Raw genomic sequence first — 22,456 nt, 5'->3', positions numbered from 1 at the left:
CTCCTAAATGTCCACTAGACAAGTCACTATGACACATTTCTAATATGTCGCGAACCTTGAATCTTGGCACAACAAACTGCAAATGATCGCCTTGAGCATTTTTCAATTTGCGACATAACACTCCATTATGTAGAACTAAACTATCCCATTGAGCCCAGTAACTCTTAGTAGTGTTACTTGTAGATGCAACTTTACTCCATTGCGGCTTGACAGCTGAAGATTTCATCCAGTCCAGAATGGGTTTAATGTCAGAATCTTGATGTTGCTCTTCCTGAATTAATTTCCCACACCAATCTGGACTTATGGTATCTGTTCTTAGTAACCTCACGTGGTCATTATCCCTTCCATACTCTTCGTTAACTTTATCGCACGGTCTTTGAGACACTACATCTGAACTCCTTCTTAGCTCTCTTTCATGGGTTGATAACATGTCAGAAAATTTCTTTAACTGCCCCTCTGCTTTTGATAGAACTATTGACAGGGCTTCCGTATAGTTATCCGGAACTGTTTGAACTGTGTTCCACTCTTGTTGATTATTAGCCTGTCCGTCCACATTGATTACTCTACAGGCGTCATAACCACTTTTTGAACGGTTACCTTTAAAGCAAACTTCCTGTTTTCCACACTTGAACATTCCTTTTTCTAGATCTATCTTACACTTATAGAACTTCATAAAGTCCAAACCGATTATACAGTCATCTACTATGTCAGCAAGAACAACTTTATGTCTGTAAAAACTTCCACCAATCTTGAAGGTTGCGATACCTTCTCCTCGATCGGTTATGCGCTGACCTGTTGCCGTCACAAGCTGTACAATTCCTCTAGAAGGGCTTTTATAAAATGTCTTCAAAAGCTGATATCTGATCACTGTTCGTGAAGCTCCAGTATCGAGTGTTAGGTTACACTTAGTTCCATTGACTTCTCCTTCGATAACTAAGGTATTCCCACGTCTAACCTTCACATCACCTCGGAAGTCTTTCTTAGGGCATGAAAACCTCATGTGCCCTACTTCCCCACAGGTGTAACAGGTTGGCCCTCGTTGACCATTAGCTTTTTCCGTGATAGCCCTAATGCGGTAAGGTTGAGGGTCTTTGCAAAATGCTTCCACCTCCAACGCATGGGCAAGAGCATCCTTAAGTTCCTTATGGTGACCGAGGTTTACAGCCATTCGAATTTCACGGTCTCGAATACCGTCGACAAAAGCTTGAACCAGCATCTTGTCTGCAACATCTGGTGAGGATGCGTAGGCCTTCCTTACCAGCTTCTCTATTTCAAGTCCCCATTTTTGCAAACTTTCATTTGTCTGCTGTATTCTATCTTTCAATTGAGCCCTGTAAACGTGCTCTAAATGTGCGTCTCCATACCGTGATTCCAGGGCATCTAACAGTTGCTTCAACGTCACCTTACCTTTCTTGGTATCTAATATGGAGAGGGCTTCGTCTCGCAATCCCAGAATAAGGGCGGTAACTGCTTGATCGTCAGTCCACCCGTTTGACTGTGCTACAGTCTCAAATTGAAGCTTGTACGCGCCCCAAGAAGATGTACCATCAAAGGGAGGCACTTTCACATTTCCAGGTGGTGCTACAGTCGTGACAACACCAGAGGTCTTCAGGCATTGGATTTCATTTTCTAATCCAAGGATACGTTTATCCTGCTTGGATAGCTTACAATCCATATTAGATTCCAAATTCTCGATTTTTTTATCTACCTGTACTTTCAGGTCACAAAGTTTTTCTCCGATACGGCGAGCCTGTTCCTCCATCATCTGATGAGCCTGCTCCTCTTGACGTCGTGCCTGCTCCTCTATCATGCGACGTGTCTGAGCCTGTTCTTCCATTACTTGGCGTGTATGTTCTTCTTGACGGCGTGCCTGGTCTTCCATTATTTGTCGTGCCTGTTCTTCTTGACGGCGTGCCTGTTCTTCAATCATTTGGCGTGTCTGTTCTTCTTGACGGCGTGCCTGGTCTTCCATTATTTGTCGTGCCTGTTCTTCTTGACGGCGTGCCTGTTCTTCTTGACGGCGTGCCTGTTCTTCTTGCCGGCGTGTCTGTTCTTCAATCATTTGGCGTGTCTGTTCTTCTTGACGGCGTGCCTGTTCTTCCTGACGGCGTGCCTGGTCTTCCATCATTTGCTGCAGAGCAAGGAGGATGTTGCCATCGTTACTTTCACCCATCCCGCGGTTTGCATCGAAACTTTGTCGCCGGGCGGCGTCGCGTGCTGATTGCGCCCTTGTCTGCACTCCCTCCGCAGCTGGAGACTCTGCCACAGACTCCTCTTGATTCTCCCTTGGAGTAATTGGCATGTTTCTATCCCACTTCTGACACCAAAATGTTACGAGCTAGGGGATCGGATAGAAAATGCCGTGAATTTATTCAAGGGTTTATTTCTTGATAAATCAATGAGGAATTTATGGGCACAAATTAATTGCAGAGATGCACTAATTGCACGCAAAAACACAGTCACTAATTACTTCACTTATGCACACTTCACACAGTACTTTATCACTTATATTCACTTTATTCGCACTTTATCGCTTCGGTGTTTCTCTCGTGTAATCGCATTCAAAACTAACTGACTAGTCGCGTTTCGGCTCGCTTATATATCCCTGGGAATAATTCTAAACAATATTCGAGAACTTTCTAGGCGGGCTTGCTACTGAGTAGCGATTGCACAATTCTAGAACGTTCGCACTCTTTGTCTCTTTCGCACGTTGCTCCGTCCTTGTCGTACGGCGTTCTAGAGTGCTCGTCTAGTTTCGAGAAAGTTCTGATCTTCTCTCTCTCTCTCTCGTATCATTTCGTCCTTGTCTCACACCTAGAAAGTTCGGTCTAGAATATTCCTTCATCAAAGGGGTATAACTAGGCCTGAAAACGCCTGAAAACGGGTCTCCTGAAAACTGCACCACTCGACTACGCATGTTCTGAAACCGACTGAAAAAAGGTTTCAGCTTCCTGAAAACTAGGGTAACATTATGAAAATTACAATTAACTAATATGTGATTGAGCCTCTCCTGAAACGGTCAGAAATCATATTTCAGCCTGCTGAAAAGTTCTCTAACTAGTGGAAAAATCTAGAAACATTGTAGTCGACCCGTCTTCGTAACAATATTTTAAAATAAATCTTGAAACTATTGTACTATTGTATCTAAGTATCAAAATATTATTTTATAATTTAGCCAGGCATTTTTTCTTTGAATACTACGGTAATATTGAATGCTGCACAATGAGTCTCAAAATTGTCTAATCTACGAACAGACATCGCTGTCATTAAAGCATTTTAATACGTTGTTTGTACTTTACAACGGTCAGATAAATATAACAGTAGGTCACAAAGGAATTGCCTTACAAATTATCATTATTGAATTTAATTTATCTCCCAATCAGTTTTCTATATACGAAATAAAACCATTTCACGAAATATTAAAATACCGTAAGCCAGCAGCATCGAATACAGATTCTTATTCTTAAGTTTAAGTCCACATTAACTTGAAAACAAACAATTCGTTCCACTTCTTGTGTTTCCAAAAGAAACTGATTAAAACTCGTATCACACGTCAGTCAAGTACAAATTGAGGCTTGCAAAAATACATTGTATTAAAGAATCGGAATGATCGATTGTGTCAGGGCGTTCGTTTTAATTTCGATTCCCGAGTGCCGGAGGCGTGGTCGCGAGAACGATTTGTTTTATGTCCCTAGATACCTTTGATATAAATCCCGCTTTTAAGACGTACGTGTATTTTCTTCGAGAGGCTCTTTACAAGCGTTTTTGTTTTGAATTAATTGAATACGGAGTATAGGCCAGTATAACATTCACCAGAAGGAAATTGAATATGCAAGTATTACTGTCTGTAATACTGGTGGGATTTCTAAGCTTACACTTAATATAGAGGATGAGATGACTACCTATTTGAAACAAGGGTTTTGTTAATATAGTTTCAATGTTTAAATCTAGCTCTGAGATTTCTCGTTTAAGTTAAGAACAGTATTAACAATTATTAATCTTAATTATGTGAACAATGCTGTATGCCTTTTAATGCAAGCTTCAGCCGTGCATTAAAAGGCAAGCGTTTGGCAATATAAGGTATGTGTTGATATTATATTTTTACACGTTTTTTTAGAGAACAGAGTGGTAACGGTCAGGACAGAGGCATCCGGGGCAGCAGCTCATCTGATGTTAAGTAACGCCACTCGTGAGTTTCCATCTCCTAATGCCAGAGTTCTCACGAGTGCGCTTCCGGCCTTTTAAAATTTGATCTTTTCTTAAAGGACGCTAAGTCGAATTGGTTCAGAAATACGTGAATGGGAAGCTCGTTCCTCAAAGTGGTGGTGTGCGGCAAAAACTGGCTTAAATAACGCTCCGTTATGGAACGACGGACGTCGAAGTGTTACGGGTGTAATATCACGTTCTGACTCGACGTCCGATGATGAAACTGACCTGCAGATTAAGACGTATTCTGTGACTTAGACCAGGTTATGTGCATATCGTTAAGCCACGTAATTATCAAGTTTATAATAAATACGTAATAAGATTTAAAAAAATCAGTCAAAAGTTAGCGAATCCAATATCCGTACACAAAGCGCTGCATAGAAGCGGGCGTGCATCGCTCGATACTGACAATGATTGATGATCGGTAGCGGTTCACGGCCTGCGCCAAACTATATCTCTCAGACGTTAGCAATTTTTTGTTAAAAATCGATTTTATTAATTATTGTTTGTTCGATTAATGTAGTAAATTAATAGTGGATTACTTATATCAACAGTGAAAGAAACTGATCTGTGTCGATGTGAAATCATTACTAAATGGATGTATGGGACATGAAATGCTAATTTTGTTATTGTATTATGTGGTATTATTTTAACAGCAGTGTTGGCCCAGTTGCTTCAGCGTGCGACTCTCATCCCTGAGGTTGTAGATTCGATCCCCGGCTGTGCACCAATGGGTTTTCTTTCTATGTGCGCACTTAACATTAGCTCGAACGGTGAAGGAAGACATCGTGAGGAAACCGGCTTGCCTTAGACCGAAAAAGTCGACGGTGTGTGTCAGGCACAGAAGGCCGATCACCTACTTGTCTACTCGATTAACAAATGATCATGAAACAGATACAGAAATCTGAGGTCCAGACCTATAAAGGTTGTAGCGCCATTGATTTTTTATTTTAACATGAAATTTATTGCACTTATTAGTAATAAATAGAGCATTAAATATATAGGTAAAATTAATAGCATGCTTATGTATGTGTTGATTAAAAAAGTGTTAATATAAGTTACGCATAATACGCAAGGTGAGTGCCCCCCAGCGCGCGCAGCGGGAGTTTGCTTCTGTTGGACAAGCGCTCATTGCATCAACATTTATTCTACATATACTTATTGCGTGTACAGGCGTATTATAGAAGAGTTTTTACTTAATAACAAAGGACTGGATAAAAGATAAAAAAAAACGCATAATACCATTGCTATCGCATCATAGATGTGCATTTTTATTAGATATTAAAATTATTTCACCTATTTATTATTTGCCTTATTTAAACAAATACGTAGGATTTTTTAGTAACTACTTCTGATAAACCAAGTTTGGTATATAAAAAAAATCATATTCCGTAAAAATAACTTGAAGTATAAAAATCACCCCTAATACTATTATTGTACTAATTTGATCGCAAAAATGACGTATGAGTACCAGGTGAGGTCGTGTTCTCACGACGTATGGTGATGGATCATCACATCGGGTTTTGTTACGTTTTATCCCAGAGACAAATTTGGGGTCAATTGTTTTGTGTGATCAGCAGAAACATTTTTTATTAGCGTTCATCTCTTTGTCAGATACCGTTATAAAATGACCACATAAAAACAAATGGTTAAAATAAATATTATGATTATTTATAACGATACAAACATATTCATGTTTTTGAGTGTCTCGATACTAATTTGGTTGGGTCAAAGTGTAAAAGTAAGGTTCCATTTAAGTGTTATAAACATTACTTTTATACAATACACGGTCAACCGATATGTAAAAATTATATTCTAAAAATGTTCTCACTTATAATTTGTGTTTATAGTGCATGTCGAATTCGTTCCGTTACACGGCAAATGGCGGCGACCTACCACTAGACGATGTGATCCCACAAACTTAAAACGGTTAGCAACGAGAGATGTCGTCAGCAATTCAATATATTTTAGAGTAATTTGACGTTCATTAAAGAAGTTCTGAGACCGTGAACCAGAACACAATGGTTCAATGGTCATTTGTAACCGTTGAAAGGCATAATGATAATCATTTGTAGTCAGTTACGAAACTTCAAAACTATTTGCTTTCTTTACACAAATTGCTTTTGCCTACATTAATTCACCACTCACCTTGTTGACTGTTTTTTCTGGTAGTTTTTTTCTCCTTCATCCAGGGATACTCGGGTACGTTGAGACCACCACCCGGGGACGGCAAGTCCGGACCGTATCCAGGAGGTGTGTGCTGCGGACTTAGTTCTCCACCACCCAGTTGTGGAAGAGCAGTCATGAACTCAGCCATCGACGGTTGGCTGTTAATGAAGCCAGTCTCTGTTTCCAGCATAGGGTGGGGTGCTCCTGCAGCTGTAACGGCCGCAAGCCAGAAGCCGTTCCCCCCATGCTCCATGCGATGGTCCTGCGCAGGCCCCATTGGTGGCGTGTTCCTTGCCTTTACTGCAAATTCCTCGTCCATTTCATCGCGCACCCCCATGCCAACTCTCGTAGGCTTTGCCCTCACGGGGAAGTCTTCGCATTTTATCTTGCGCACTAGAGGGTTACTGTCGAGCGGCAGTGCGGCTGAGTTGCAAATCTCTTGCATAGCTGTCTTTTACGTCATTCATGTGTCGGTTTCACACTTTGCGGGGATCGCTAGCATTTTTCGTATTTAACGAGGTGTGCTTCATGGCATAACGTTTCCATGGACCGAGTTGACAGCAACATCTCTGAAACAGATATTTAGTACGTGAGTTATTTAATCGAGACATAGGTTTAACAAAATAGGGGATTTTAATCGTAAGACATATACAAATTATAATAATAATTTTCGTATTCCCGATTACGTTTTCAAAGGGAGAAGTTCAGTTTTTAGAGTATGAACTAAAACCCGTTTTTACTGGGCAGTAAAATAGTCACCATGTTAATGTTACTAACAAAGTAATTTTTTGAAAAGAATAAAAAATATTTGACTACAGCATACATAAATTAAAGAAATATAAACAAATTTACTTTATTCAAAAAAGGCCTAAATCAGCTTTAAGTTGGTGGCACCAGCAACACTGATTTTCAGATTACTACTTGGAGTGACAACTGTACACACTATTTATTTTATACATTTTGATACATCACAAACGAACAATTTTCGAAATATCTGAGTAATAGGTTTACTTGATACAACCCCGGAAGCCAATACAGTAAGTGAATTCATACTGTCACTGTAAAATATTAGACAATCATCGACAAATATGAAGACAAAAGAAAATCGCACACATCTCTTTTTTTTCACGATAAATATTGAATTAAAAATGTTATGTATTTTAAAATACACGAATAATACTTTAGACACCTGTTAGTTAATGGTAATAAGTTGTAGAGCATATTGACCTTTGTCATTGACGCATTTCTTAAAACAAGAATACCAGAAGCCAAAATGTGATGTAAAAAGAAATTAAGACTAATATTCTTTAATTACAAATACAATAGGTTGAGTCGTGGTTCATTCGGCAATTTTTGTGGGACGTTCAACACTTGTGTCGAATAATTTCGAGTGATGAGCGAGGGAATAATGAGCGCTCGAAATTGTTTATTATAATTTAGCGGCCATCATGGAGTGTATAGCGCGTACCTAATGTCGACAACAATAAAGTTATTAAAATTGTCATGAGCTGCTACAGCGGAGAATGATGAGATAATGAACACATAATATTCAAATGAGAAATGCAATGAGGATAATATTCGTATGTAATTGAAAATGTTAGAGGTCAGAAGGTATTACGAAACATTGCGGCGCTTATTAAAAATGATTTTGATTGTTTTGTCAAATATCTATAAACCCATTGCAAAAGCAACTATTTTAAGAATAAATCCTAGAAAATATGAAACTTTAACTAAGTTATTAAACTATTATATTCTATTGAAATATCTTTAGACTTGATTTGTTTGCTTACGCGATAATACTTAATATTGTTTTTAATTTTTTGTTGTTGTTCCGTTCTGTTTAGTGTTTGTCTTAATAACTGTGTATAACATGTATTTTTGCACTACTTACTCTTATGTAATTTAATACATTTTTTTTACTCACAGTGGTTGCCTGGAAGAGATCGCCCTCCTTCTGATTTGATTATGTTCAATATTTTTTATTTTCTGTAGTGTAACGAAGTGTTAATAAATAAAATAAATAAATAAATTTAATGGTTTACGACTTTTGAATCGTCCACCAATTCGAGATATTATAGTGTTACCCTGACTAGTGATGTGGGAATGTTCACAAAATGGCACGACGGTTTTCGTTGAGCGTCAATTTAAAATTCAAACCACGTTCGAAATACGATTTTTTCCGTTGGAATTTGCGGTTCGCCGGGAGGTATGGCGGGATCGCGCCTTTTTGTTTTATTTTATTTTTTCGAAAGTGGAACGGCTGGCGGTTAAACCTATTTTAATGTGTATGGGTCTGCGTTCTGAATTAAAATTCTCACCACGTTTTCCGTATGAACGATGAAATGTAATTTCTTTAAAAGTGTGTTGTTTCCCGGCATGGAGAACGGATATTTCATCTACCTACCGGAAATGCAGATTATATGTTTAAACAAAATGAATTATAGCCCATTGTTGTTTGATTACCTATACTTTATACATTGTGTATTTCGGTTTTATAAGCTAATGTTTGAAGAGATATAGAATATATCTCACGATTTCTTTTTCATCTGAACAAAGAGAAACAAAACGATAACGATATTTTTTCTATCAAGATAATTTAAAGTTTGTCAAGCTGTGTATCCTTCCCTGTTGTTTTCCTCTTTAGGGGGAGGTTTTACGCCACGTTTCACTTTCCCGGTACCCCGTGGACTCCCCTTTAAAAACGCATAAAATCCGGAGCATAGCCTACTTATGAATTTATTTATGGCGCTATTTACAGAATACTCATTGAAATGTGAGAGCTTATAAAATAGCAGTTTTCCTAATTTCATGTGTTTGGCTTATTGTTATAGCCTAGAAGGGTTGGGGTAGATTTTTATTTTAAAAAAAAGGAATGAACAATAGTCAAATTAATCTATTTCTTTTTACATTGACGTTCATAACTTTACGTAGTAAAATTACTATTGATAAAAACATAACCAAATTCGTATTGTAATAAATTTAGATAAAACGTTTTTTTACCGTCTTTAATTTAAAAATAGGAAATCGTTTGATAAATATATATTGAACCAATTTTAAGTGTTATTTTGATAATACCTTATTATATTGTCTAAGTATTTGAGGCTACTTAAACCGGTGGAAATTTTCTATTTTATTTTACGATTTAATTTCAATTTGAACCCTTTTCTGTATCAATAAGGAACACTGCGTAAAATTACTGCGGCATAATATTTGATTCCTAGCAAAGCAATTTTTCAGGACTCACGACACAAAAGATAAATCTGACAGATAAATGTGACAGCCCCAATCACATTTCCTAGAGTCCTAAACATTGCTCTAATTCTTTATTTTGTATATGCACTTAAGTGTACCTAAAAGGCAACCTTTCAACACATTCCAAATTCAAATATTTCGCCAGCTACTTTGTATACAATATTTCAGTGTAATTTTACTACCAATTTAGTTATTTAAATGTCTGCGTGTCGGGTTCGGGCAAGTAGTGGTTAGCTTCCAATTTACTAGCCGTAACGATTTCCTCTTCGGGGAATAGAATGGCGTGCGTCCAGGGCCCGCCCACTATGTATATACACTGCCTTATATATTCAAAATGTAATACGTCATGAACACCATTGCATTTTCCTTTGTTTTTATTTCATATTCTCAGTATAGGTTTATTTGCTATTGAAAGGTTTTATCTTTAATCAAAGGTGAGTTACCAGCAAATGGGTAAACATTGTGTTTGTCCTCTATATGAGGCAAAGCCAATCTATGGTTATATATATGCACGCAGATACCGGTGACTTCCATTATATTAAGGAAATCTTTACAAGCTAATCCTGGAAGTTCTGACAAGCCTAAAAATATTGAATTCAGTGGCGCAACAATCTTTTTAGGTGATAAGCCTCTTGTGTCTGACACACGCCGTCGTCTAGGTCTAAGGCAATCCGGTTTCCTCACGATGTTTTACTTCACCGTTCGAGCGAATATTAAATGCGCTCATAGAAAGAAATTTCATTGGTGCACTGCCGGGGATTGAACCTACAATAACAGGGATAGGAGTCGCACGCTGAAGCTGGTAGGCTAACAATACTCTAGCCTAGATAAATACTAATAAAAAAATTATACGTCAATTAGAATTTTTTATTTATCCAATTTCTATAACAATATCTACATTAGTATTTTTATACATAGTCGTTGACTCTGTATATAATTGTGATAATCACGCGGGCTAAAGAGGGATCAGTGTGGTAAAATTAGTTTAATAAGTTTTCCTTTTATGAAAAAGGTTGTTGTAATGTAACTTATTTGACGTTCGTTCAAAAATAAAACATACACAGTAACCAGTCAATCAGCTGGAAAAGACGTAAAAATTACTGTTTTAAATTTTAATAGATATATCTTATATTCCTTAGTTATTTTTCCATAAAATCCAAACAATATTTTCCAAGTAAACAAAAGGATGGGTTTTAATAACATTAAGAAGAAAAGATGTCAAACGCCATCCATGTTTAGTTATTAGAACGGTGTTATTAGATATACTACTGGGAAACAACCTTAAAAAAGTTATACAAACCCTTATAACTATAAATGCGTAGGTCTTTATACCTATCATTAACCAACAAAGACTTCAAGGAATTTACGATAAAATCTAGCTTTATATCATGTGTTGTTCCCACGTAGGCATTGAAGACCCACGTATCTGCCCACGATGTCCTTTTCATAATTTTAGAGACGTCTATACCCTTGACAAACCTATTTGGGACTTTTAACAACATTGACATTTCGAATGTCATTTCATTTTGTAATGTCAGTTGTCAAAAAAATTCCTTTAGTAAAAAAATATGAAAACCCTGTTTATATGGTGCACATTGTCAGCAGTTATTGCTGAAGGAGCATTTTTTATCACGATACTACCTTGTATAACATTTTTAAGGTTGTTTCCTAGTAGTATATCTAATTACACCATTCTAATAACTAAAAATGGATGGCGTTGCACATCTGAAATTCTAGACTTTAATGGTGTCATTGCGCATTTCCTCATAAAAACATAAAACTCTTAAGATTTTGAGAATGATACAAACAATACTTTAAAATCTTATAAAAACACATAAAACACGGCATTTCCACATCAACTTTGAATTTTTCAATTTATGTGAAAAGCGTGTGCGAAAATTACAACAGTGGAAACTCCATTAGAAATTATCGCAGCCATCTTGAAGCTTACATTCATGCTTATAATTAACTTTCTAATCTATCTCATCTGAAGGTCAACAAAAACTCAAACAACTCTTAATAACTTTTTTGCTATAATACTCATTTCATGGTCAGAAAGCCTAGAGGATAGCTGGTGAAAGAACATGGTCGTATTAAAATAGTTTAATAACTGCATAAAAATATAGACAAACGTTAATGGTAGGGACTTAAGGAAATCTAAAAGCTTCAATAGGGCAAAGCTTTTATTAAAAAAATACGGTTTAATAGCAACTTTGTATATTGCAATTATTACACAGACATGAATTTTGGTCTTTTAAGCTTGATAACTGTTCGAGCTAATACGTGTTCGCTGATTCTAAATTTCAGGTTTGGTATCAGCCCGTCAGGATTTTTCACAAAATTTAAAAAATCTCGTGAGAATTTTAATGTTAGAGCAAAGAAGCACCTCATTGATATTTCCTAAATTAAACTTTTTCTTTAAAATAAACATACAATTTAATATCCCGATTTACCGTCTGCTCAACGACCTACCATACCTCATGGACAAGGAAGTCCCATTTCTCCACCTTTTCTTCATACTATCCAACAGCAATCATCAGACGAAAGTCAAAAAAAAAAAAAACGATGAAGCTGAATTCAATCTCTCTCTCTCTCTCTTTATTCATGCTGAACTAAATGACTTAGTTAGTGAAAGGCCTATCAAAGGATGCTGCCTAAATCTTAGGATCAGGATTACAAGACAAAAATCTGTATCAGGAACCACATTTTCGTGGTATAGGCATCGTGATAATGAGTTCGCGGAATATTTGTTTCAAGAGTGTTCCCTGGTGTAATAATATTTCTGAATTGAAACTGGGAGTTAACAATTACGATACCACATCATGGAGGTTATTTATTGATTCTTCTAAGAGACGTTTAAAGGGCGTCTTTTTTAGGCCTCGGTGCCTGCTCACTCCGTGCATCGTGAACTGTTGCTAAATAAAATAAAGCATAGCTAATATTATTGGCAAGTCTGTGGAGACTCCAAAATAATATCCAACTTCTTGGGTCAGCAGTCTGGATTCACAAAGTATCAATTTTTTTGTGCGAGTTGGACAGTCGAGGACAAAATTTACATTACGTTAAGAATGACCACTCAGAGAAAGTCTTCAAAAATCTAAAGTGTGATGCATTAGTTGACCTAAAATAAGTTCTTTTGCCAGCCCTCGCACGAGCAAAGAAGGAATTTTTGTAGGTCCTCAAAGTCGAACCTTAAAATCGGATAGATTGTACAAAGCAATTGTAGCCAACAATATTAAAAATGATACAAAACTGGGATGCAATATGAGCGTCAAATTTGATTATCTTGATTCCCACATTGACTCTTTTCCTTAAAAACCTTGGACCAGTCAGCGAAGAATAGGAGAAGGGGTTCCATTAAGACATAAAGGAGAGAGACGTTACTAAGAAAAATGGGATATTAGCACGATGGCTGATTGAAAAAGAGAACGATTTTATAAAAGAAAAGGTATTTATAGGTACTCAATTATTTGTTTTGAACAACTCAATTTTGCAGTATAATTTTTTATTGAATATTTTCTCAATATTTATGGCAGTTTCTATGAAAACTTTCGAACACACTTTTCCTGAAAACGTAACGTGCTGCAAAGCACATATTTGCGATTTTGATGACACTTTTTCAAGAATAAAAAAATGTAGGCCTGTATTATTTAATACATAAGAGCTGTGGGCCGTTAGTTGCACAGTAATTAATTTAAATAATTAAGCTGACTCACTATAGTATCTTGATAGAAGTATCTAATCCGATTTGTGACAACATGATAGTAATTTTAAAGTCAGTTATACAACCAGACCCTATACCTAAGAGTAATGTTTTTCCTCTCGTAAAAAAGAGTCAAACAACTTTCTATTGTAATATATATATTTGTATTTTACTAACTTACTAATTAACAATACGAATGCATTTTGTCAGGTCTTTCTTTCGTTCAAATCTCATGTTAATTCGAAATTTCGATAGAAGTAAAAATATATATGTGTATTGTGTCCGGTTCTAAATTCCCAAACGGTAGCTGTAAGGTTTGTAAATTAAAAATTTATCAGCTATGCATATTAAAATATGCTGTGGTATTTATTATTAAATTATTTCATACATTATCCCGTAAGAAATTAGACACAAACACAAGCAACAAAGCTTAGAGCGGTACGAGGCAGGGTCCTCTTGGTTATTTTCAGGCAAGAGAGTATTGAAACAAGTGAACTTCTAACGGCAAATAATGTTATAAATTCTATACACAATTATATTTTTCAACTACAACTAGTCCCGGTTAAGACGGCTATAATCAATAAAGGGATGTTATAAAACTAAATCATTTAATTACGTATTTGTTTTATTCGGTTTTTCTCCAATAGTCGTTACGTCCCAACAAACAAACCCCTTTTAGACTAATAAATTCTTTACATCTATTAAGGGTAAGTGACAAAGCGTCAAGTGTTGTGATCATGTAGCGGAAGGCAGAGGTCATAAGATGCCTCGTAAACGTCGAATCACCCCGAGTACGCCGAGATTCGTGATGGATCGCAGGGGTGATTCCACTCGTAAAATTGTTACGGCAAATCTCTATATGAAATATATATACCAATGGCTCTACAACCTTTTAGGTCTGGGCCTCAGATTTCAATATTCAAGTGAGTATTAAATACGCACATAGACAGTCCATGGGTTAGGTTAGGTTAACATAACATAACATACATACACATCAATTTCAAACTTGAATCTCAGAAATTCGCTGTTGAGTTTGCTTTCCAGTGAATTTATAGTTTAGGTAGGCACCGAAGGCTGGTCACATTATTAAGGGTGCATAAATGTGTCTTGCATGCATTGGGGTTTATAGAAAGATTAACACACACATAATTATGTGCTATTTATAAGAAGGTAATATAACATAAATATTTTTAAGTCGACGGGACCAGACTTCTGTCGAAGTAGTATTATTTAGGAAAAACACATTATAATAATGTACCTAAAACATTATAAGATCTTCCTACTAGAGTTTTTGAAAATCGAAAAAAATTATTATTTTAATGATTATTTGCGTGAAACATTATAATTATTGTTATTTGATAACCTTATATTATATTTTAATACGGTGATATTTATCACTACAAAATATAAGAATTTACTATAATGTATGTACCTTCGTTGTAAAATTCCTTTTAGGACCAATTTGCACGCTATGAGTGTCGGAATATGAACTTTAGATTGTACCATCATAACATTATTATAGGTATGTATGGTAGGCACCTACCATATTCTTGCAAATAAATTAGTTTCATTATTATTATTTTAAAGTATTTAACGCAAATATGTCTATAAAGAATCGTGTTGTACGCCATTAGGGATGGCAAAAAATATAATATTGTAAATTTTTTAACAAATATTTAACTCAGCGTTTATCATACTCACAAATTAACTAGAATCAATTTAATCATATTGATAGAGCTTAAGACAAAAGACTACTTTAGACATGACACATGACAGTTTTAGCCACGTCATAGAGTATTTTATTATTCATAATATTCGTAATATACGGTAACAGGAAGATTTCATAATTTTTTGAACATTTAAGACGTTGCCTGCATCTTAAATCTACAATAAACTTTACCATTGGGTTTTTACAAACTTAATATCTGCCTAGCGGAAATTTTCCCGGCTAGGTATTTAGAATCTAGACAGATCGATTTGACGCTTGCCAAGGGGTGTGTTAAAGGATATCTACGTTATATCACAGGGTTGTATCATGGATGGGCGTGCCCTCAAACCGCCCAGCGACGGAGGCGGGACCTATCATTATCAAGAAATTAAACTCAAGATTCTATTATAAATACCTAGGTAACAAAATACCCATTGTTTATGAAGATATAAACTTCTTTTATAAGAACAATATCTTCATATATAATCCAGATATACGTTTGAAGGCATATTTGATTATTTATGCATTAACTCATTTCTTGGGATTATTATTAGAAAATAGTGATAAAGTGTATGTACAAATATAGTATGATAAAGTTAACTTGCGTTGGAGTCAATATTATTATTAGTCTTAAGAGAGTTTAAAATAGGGTTATTCATAGTTTATTCAAATTAACCGTTTTGTTTCTAAACTGAACTGAACTATTTAAAAAAAAAAAGATTTCTTCTTTCTGAATTCCTTCATTATTGTTGAGTATTTAGTTAAGCGAATTATATTTATTTATTATAAACATATTAAAATTTAAAACATATTGACTTTTATATTGATAAATATATAGGTTTTAGTGTAAAATTTAATTCTAGAGAATATGTATATTATGGTAGATATCCTAATTATGAATTATAGATAACGATAACTTTTACAAAGTTTAGAAGAATCATAATAAATAAAAATAAGTTAAGTCTCATAAAGTTTGATATAGACATAATATTTTTTAATGTTATCTAAATCCTAAATATTTTATCATATTATTATTAGCATATATTATATGCAGATTGTATAAGATATAAAATTTTACATAATTTTAAATTTAAATTTTTCCGATTAGATATGTGCAGTTTCGTACCTATACCAGTTACTAAACCAAAATTTTCTAACTACCGAAAATATATGTTTGTAAATATTATGTTAAATTTATATGTTTTTGAGTTAAAACTTACGCACCATACTTTTACTAGTTATACCAAAACACAAAGTTTATGACTTAATTTAGTCTGAACAACACATCACTTCACACACACATAATTCATAGAACAATAATCACTATGTTCTCACAAAGTCAACAAAAAAATTATCAATAGATTTGTTATCAGTCCTACTATCGGAATGTCAGCGTGGCGTGTCGACTGTCAACTGTCTACTAAACGAATCGTCACTGTTCGCTCGCCGCCATGCCCATTTTCATATTTGAATTCATTTTAGAACGTTATAACACATAAAACATATTACGCAAACTTAAACTTTAACTCAAAGCAATAAAGAGTATTATACCAATATAGTGGTAGTGCTCTTTGAATAGACTTAAGTTAGCGACGCAAAACCAAAATGTATCTTCTTTCTTTGTTTATCCTGTATTAGGCGGCTATGTTATATCTCAGTCATTGGTGACTCTAAATTCATTATAAAAGTTTTTTATAATAATTTATAATCATGAGATATTATCTAAAATTTAGGAATAAATAAAAGATGTTAAAGGTAAATTTTAGAATAGTTTTATAAGCCGAGTTTATATCGTAAAATGCAAAACTCTACCCGTTGATTAGTGCCATCTCCTTCTCTCACATATCTTGTTTATTTCACATTGCGCTATTGGGCCAATGGCGTTTACGGATCGACCCACCTTACTGCAGATAAACTATTATTGAATAATGTGCTCTATCACCTGTGTATAAAGTTTAACTTTTTACTTTATAATTTCCAGCTACCGGCGTTTATCACGCAAATGTTCTTATTTTAAATCAAGTGTAGGCGGAGCGTTCGTGTTGAAGCTTTTATATTGAAAAACAAAATGTCTTTAAAGAGAACCTGTTTTGGGAAAGTTAAGCCTTTTATGTACGTGGGATTTGAGTTTATTCTTCGGGACGACATAGCACCTTCTTCGTTTGATCGCGTTGTCGTCTGAATAAGAATAAAAAACTTAAAACCGGCTCATCGCACCTCTTGCTCGATTTTTGTTTAGCGAACAGGACACAGCATGAGAAATGCATTGTAGCAATATGGCGGTTGATTTGTTTTTGGATTATATCTTCTATATTCACATTGCCTGCGACTCCATCTATATAAATTCTACGTAACTTTAACACCTCAATCATAGATAACAAAGGCTTAACTTATTCCTAACAATTGGCATTGCACTATATTCCTATAGAGTACAAGAAGTAATTTCAAAAATAGAAACTTACACGATAACTTCAGAAATTTCATAAATGTCTTGTCACAAAGAGGACGAAGAAGTATGTCTCCATATTCCTGGTTGTATTGACGTGTAAGGTTCAAGCTCAGTTCGCGGGCCTCATTAGGGCTGTCGGTCAAGGCCTCGGCCGCGGCGTAGCCGTTAATTACCCTCTGAGACTTTCTTGAATAGTGTTCGACTTGTGAACGAATCGATTATACGTACTACGAAAATATATGCGCCTGTTAAAAAAGATTTGATGTTTGTTGATTCACTTTAAATGGAAAGATAATTATGTATATTTTTGCAACTGTAATGCTCAAGAAGGTATTGCTCGAACTATATAAACTGTTTAATACTTTTACTCCTAAGCGCCTAAAGCCAGCTTTTTGTACAATAATCGAGAATTTTGATATGGATGAGGATAAAAAATTAATTGTTTTTAATGAAAATCCATAAAATTTGATAGATCTACGTATTATCCAAAAAAGGATAATATAATTTTACGTGTAAAAATCCGTTCTAAAATAACTAGCATTAAAATAAAACCTATAAATTAATTAAAACTCACGACATTTAAAAATTCTATCATTCCTTTGTATTTTATTATTGTGGCCAGCTTCCTGCTGAATATTCAACAGGAAAAAGGAATAATTACGAAGTTAAAAACTTATTTAAATATTCCACGGACATCAGCCATTCGAAGCTCGTTTTATCATTATTTTATTTTAACTAGTTATTCTAATTTTTATTTAAATAATAGCTCTTATTACTTATTCACAATAACTAATCCTTGACTTTTATAGGAAAGGTTCCAACAACCATTTAATTGCGGTGTTGCTAAGGATTTCGGATGTCTTGATGCCTGCAACTCAGCGCTTAGAAGGAGTTTCAAAAACATAGTTACGATTCTAATAAAATTTTGGCTTGGCAGAGGAAAAAAACGATTCATTGATTTAAAAATATATTGTTATATAGAACTAGTCCAGCCATAAATACAGTCGCATAAAAACTTTTCTTTTGATCATGTTGCGAAAGCTCTTAGCAATACAGTTTATATAAATATACCGTGGACTTTCTAAACTACACCAGCCTGGCTTGTAACCAACGTTCCGGACTTTATAAGTGCTGAAGACTGGCTCTCATCTAGCCAAGACCTCAACCCTTTTGACTTATGGTCATTTTTAGGACATGGCCTGCTCTACACAGTGACATTGAGTCTCTTAAAAAATCTTTGAAGCAAGCAATGACGAAATTTCCCTTGGAAACAGTACGTAAATCCATAGATGCGTGTCCAAACAGATAAAAAAAATCCATGGCGCTACTATACTACATACATACCAACCAACCGCAAGTAGGTGATCAACCTTCTGTGCCTGACGAACGCCGTCGACTTTTTGGGTTTACGGCAAGCCAGTTTCCTCACGATGTTTTCCTTCACCGTTCGAGCTAATGTTAAATGCGCACATAGAAAGAAAATCCATTGGTGCACAGCTGGGGATCGAACCTACGACCTCAGGGATGAGAGTCGCATGCTGAAGCCATTCCAAGCCATACTAGGCCAACACTGCTCACAACAGATTAAAAGCCTGTATAAAATCCAAAGGTGGCCATTTCGTATAGTTTGTTTTTACATTTTTTGCTGAGATTAATAAATTGTGTCGGTATAAATTTTAATAACATTACAAAAATCATTTTCATTTATAATAGAACTTATACCTGGACTAGGTAGTTGTTTTTTGATTTATTGTTAATAAGATGTATAATAAAGTCGAAATAATCGCAATTACAAACATTTAACGTATTTTGAAGGAAAGCAAATTTTCTCTGAATGATGCATGAATTAACAAAATTAAACTCGGACGTATTTATTTATCTTCGAAAGTTTCTTTTGCCAATAATTTTTTTTGTGAAATTTGTTTTTGTGTTTTAACTAAATATCTATCTAGATATGATTTAAGAGGCTACATTGGACTGGACATGCTCGGATGGAGGACGGAAGGGCACCACGGTTTTGTCCATCGAAATTTTTGAACGGAAACCTCAGACATAAGGGAAGCCACGACTGGAACAGTTACGATGGTTGGATGGTGTTGAGCCGGACTTCCAAACAATTGGAATAACGTACGGTAAGCAGAAAGCATAGAACAGTACTCCAGTATTGAGTCGTAGATTATATTAGCGTAGCACCACATAATTTATTAGAAGTTTATGAATAGGAAAACCTGGAGGATGCAGGCTCAGTTCAAGTTCCGATGGGTACAACAAGTACAACCTTTTCATTACCTTTACAACTCAATATAAACGATATGGAACATTGCTACTTAACACTTCAAAATCTTTCAAGCATTCAATATTTATTATTGAAGTCAATGCAAGAAGTATGCAAAATTGAATAAAGCACTATTACTTTTTGTAACATTAACAATGAACATATGAGTAATGTTTGTAACGCTATAAAGTATAATTACAGAGTATCGCCTGTTAATTACTTTAATTATTATTACCGCCTTCAACTCTAATTACATCTGTAAAAAATGTTATAGCTATTTTTAGTATTATCTGTATTTGTATCAGTCGACATTAGCTATGGTAATTTGAAACGTCTTTTGTTTTTTATGCTTTAAACGCCAAACGGTTTCATAGTAACAACATAGGAATTAAACTTTAATTGTTTTTAAGATACTATATTTTTTATTATCTATTGCATAACTGTAAGTGAAATTTAGAAATCAGGAAAGGACGTGTGAGGTTAATGCCACGCTATCGCTTAAAAAAAATTCATCAGATCAGTTCCGTTACTAAGCCAATACATATTTTAATGACACAATGACGCTTTAAATTTTGGCTGGAGTAGCTAAACAAACTTGGTATTACATTTATAAACGTTATTTCTACATATAAAATTACAAACAGATTTTGCCTTGCACCACCACTATGTGAAACCAGCTGCCCACTGAAGTATCCACGGGCGACGGTATCACTTTTCATCAGGTGACACTCCTGGTGAGCCTGAGGTGAGAGGATTTGTTTTAATACTCATTTTAATGTCGGTTACTAAGGAGTTATATAAAAACCCACTAAACTATCTTCTTAAGAATCCGAAAGCATAATTAGGATCTTTAATTTAAAATATTTTTCTTACTATACATTCTATAAAAAGAAAAGTTTTAATTTAAAATGGGCAGACCATTTTTCTAACATAGAAGATAGACGTCGAAGATATACGTCGAAGGGACCTCTGAGTAAGCATACGCAGAAAAGTAACAGAAATATGTGGAAAGTTCTAGATGAGGCCTTTGCCCAAAAGTGGTCTATACTAAAAGACACAAAACAATAATAATAAATAACCAAAGCATACACAAACACATTTGATGTGAAAAAATATTTTAAATAGTATGAAATAAAAGTGGGTGAAGAAATAGAAATAAAGACAAGGAAAAAAAGTTAAATGTCTCTGCAGCAGAAAACATTCACACAAATCACTTGTCTATACAATTTGAAGTTCCCAAGATATCTCCAAGATTTTATTAGTTTGATACTAATCTCATGATTTCCTTTAACATTGTCAACATATCTACATTGAAAAGCCGAACGAATTCATTTGCTGCAGAGTAGAATAGCATTAAGTCTTATTAGGACTCAAGGAATATGTGGGTGTCACCACAAAAATGGTAACCATGGTAACAAGTACGGTATCTAAAGTCCACGTTTTATAAGGCAATATACCAGCAACGAAAAATGACAGTTCAGAATTCCACGACCGATGTCTGTCATCGATTTGAAATCTATCAATGGATTCATATAATTTGGTGTCACATGTCGCTTGTTCCAAAGGGTTGGTCTCATTAGTGTCATATGTGACCGCCTAAGCTGACTTAACAGGCATCGAATCGTTATACACATGAAATATAATGTTGTATTTGACTTTGAAGTAAAATGTAAATAGGGCCACAGTAGTAGGTAGGACTTCTTTCACATGGATAAAAGCCATTTTATTAATATTACTTCTATAAATATGTTTACTCGTGTAAGCCGAATAACGATACATAGATATTGTCGATAATATTGTTAGGTGGTAGCGCCACTGATTTATTTTTTATTTTTATAATATATATATATATATATTTGTTTTATAATAGATTACACAAAAAATAGTATCCCTAGCTTCCCAGAAGAAGAGTTTGAATAGACTTTTCTTCTCTTAAATTATAACAATAATCGTAAGAAATTAATTAATTAAAAAACGTTCCTTTTTTAATTTTACCGTGTCGCGTTGTGAGAAATGCATGTTGTTTTTTCCAAGCTCATGTTTTTTCAAAATCGTTTATTATCTAATATATATGTCGTTTTTTTAACGGTTTCCTAATGGGCATTATAATAAAAGCTTACATCTAGGTACAGGCATAAAAATAACAATAGAATGTGTACTTGCTTGCAGAGGTCATACATAATATGTGATCTACAAGAGATGAAGTGGAAAATATGTGTTATTCTAAAATTTTGTCTAAAATATTTCTTATATTATATAATATTTTTTATGATTATATAGATAAACAAAGGAAGGGAGGAATTGATCATAGTGATCGTTGCTTTTAGCCTAATAAATGTCAGTATTTGTATTCAATTAAATGTTAAATTAAAATATGTATTTTGCGTATTATTTTTTTTGGATTTTTCATCTTTCAAGCAGTTTTACTGCAAGAAATATCAGATCCTCAATTCAAAGGAGGAGGCCTTGTGCCACAAATCAAGGTGAGAATGTAATTACATTGACACAATTCATCGTAACTGACCACAGGGTCACGTTTTTGCGTTTCACAGAATTATGTAATCTTGGCTCCGCATTGTATTATCATATATGCAAGTCATTACTCATCCTTGTAGCATAAGGAAAATTTGCTTTTGCGTGTTTTGGTTCTATTGTAATGTTCTTGTAATACTCCCTAATAAAAACCAGCACATG

The 22,456-nt window shown here is 34.8% G+C and overlaps 1 protein-coding gene across 1 annotated transcript in view; it reads right to left on the bottom strand.

Annotated features, from left to right (window-relative positions):
- The window catches only part of LOC123709040 (homeotic protein proboscipedia), a 46,268-nt gene extending 29,856 nt beyond the window's left edge, over positions 1 to 16,412 (bottom strand). Inside the window, exons 1-2 of the mRNA XM_045660127.1 lie at positions 16,263 to 16,412; positions 6,355 to 6,944 (exon numbers count right to left, since the gene is read on the bottom strand). Coding sequence (XP_045516083.1) covers positions 6,355 to 6,820 — 466 coding nt within the window. The 5' untranslated portion in view covers positions 6,821 to 6,944; positions 16,263 to 16,412. The remainder of the gene's footprint in view (positions 1 to 6,354; positions 6,945 to 16,262) is intronic.
- Between the last annotated feature and the right edge of the window lie 6,044 nt (positions 16,413 to 22,456).

Source organism: Pieris brassicae, chromosome 4, assembly GCF_905147105.1.
Source record: "Pieris brassicae chromosome 4, ilPieBrab1.1, whole genome shotgun sequence".
Lineage (NCBI taxonomy): Eukaryota > Metazoa > Arthropoda > Insecta > Lepidoptera > Pieridae > Pieris > Pieris brassicae.
This window is presented reverse-complemented; position numbering and strand designations above follow the sequence as displayed.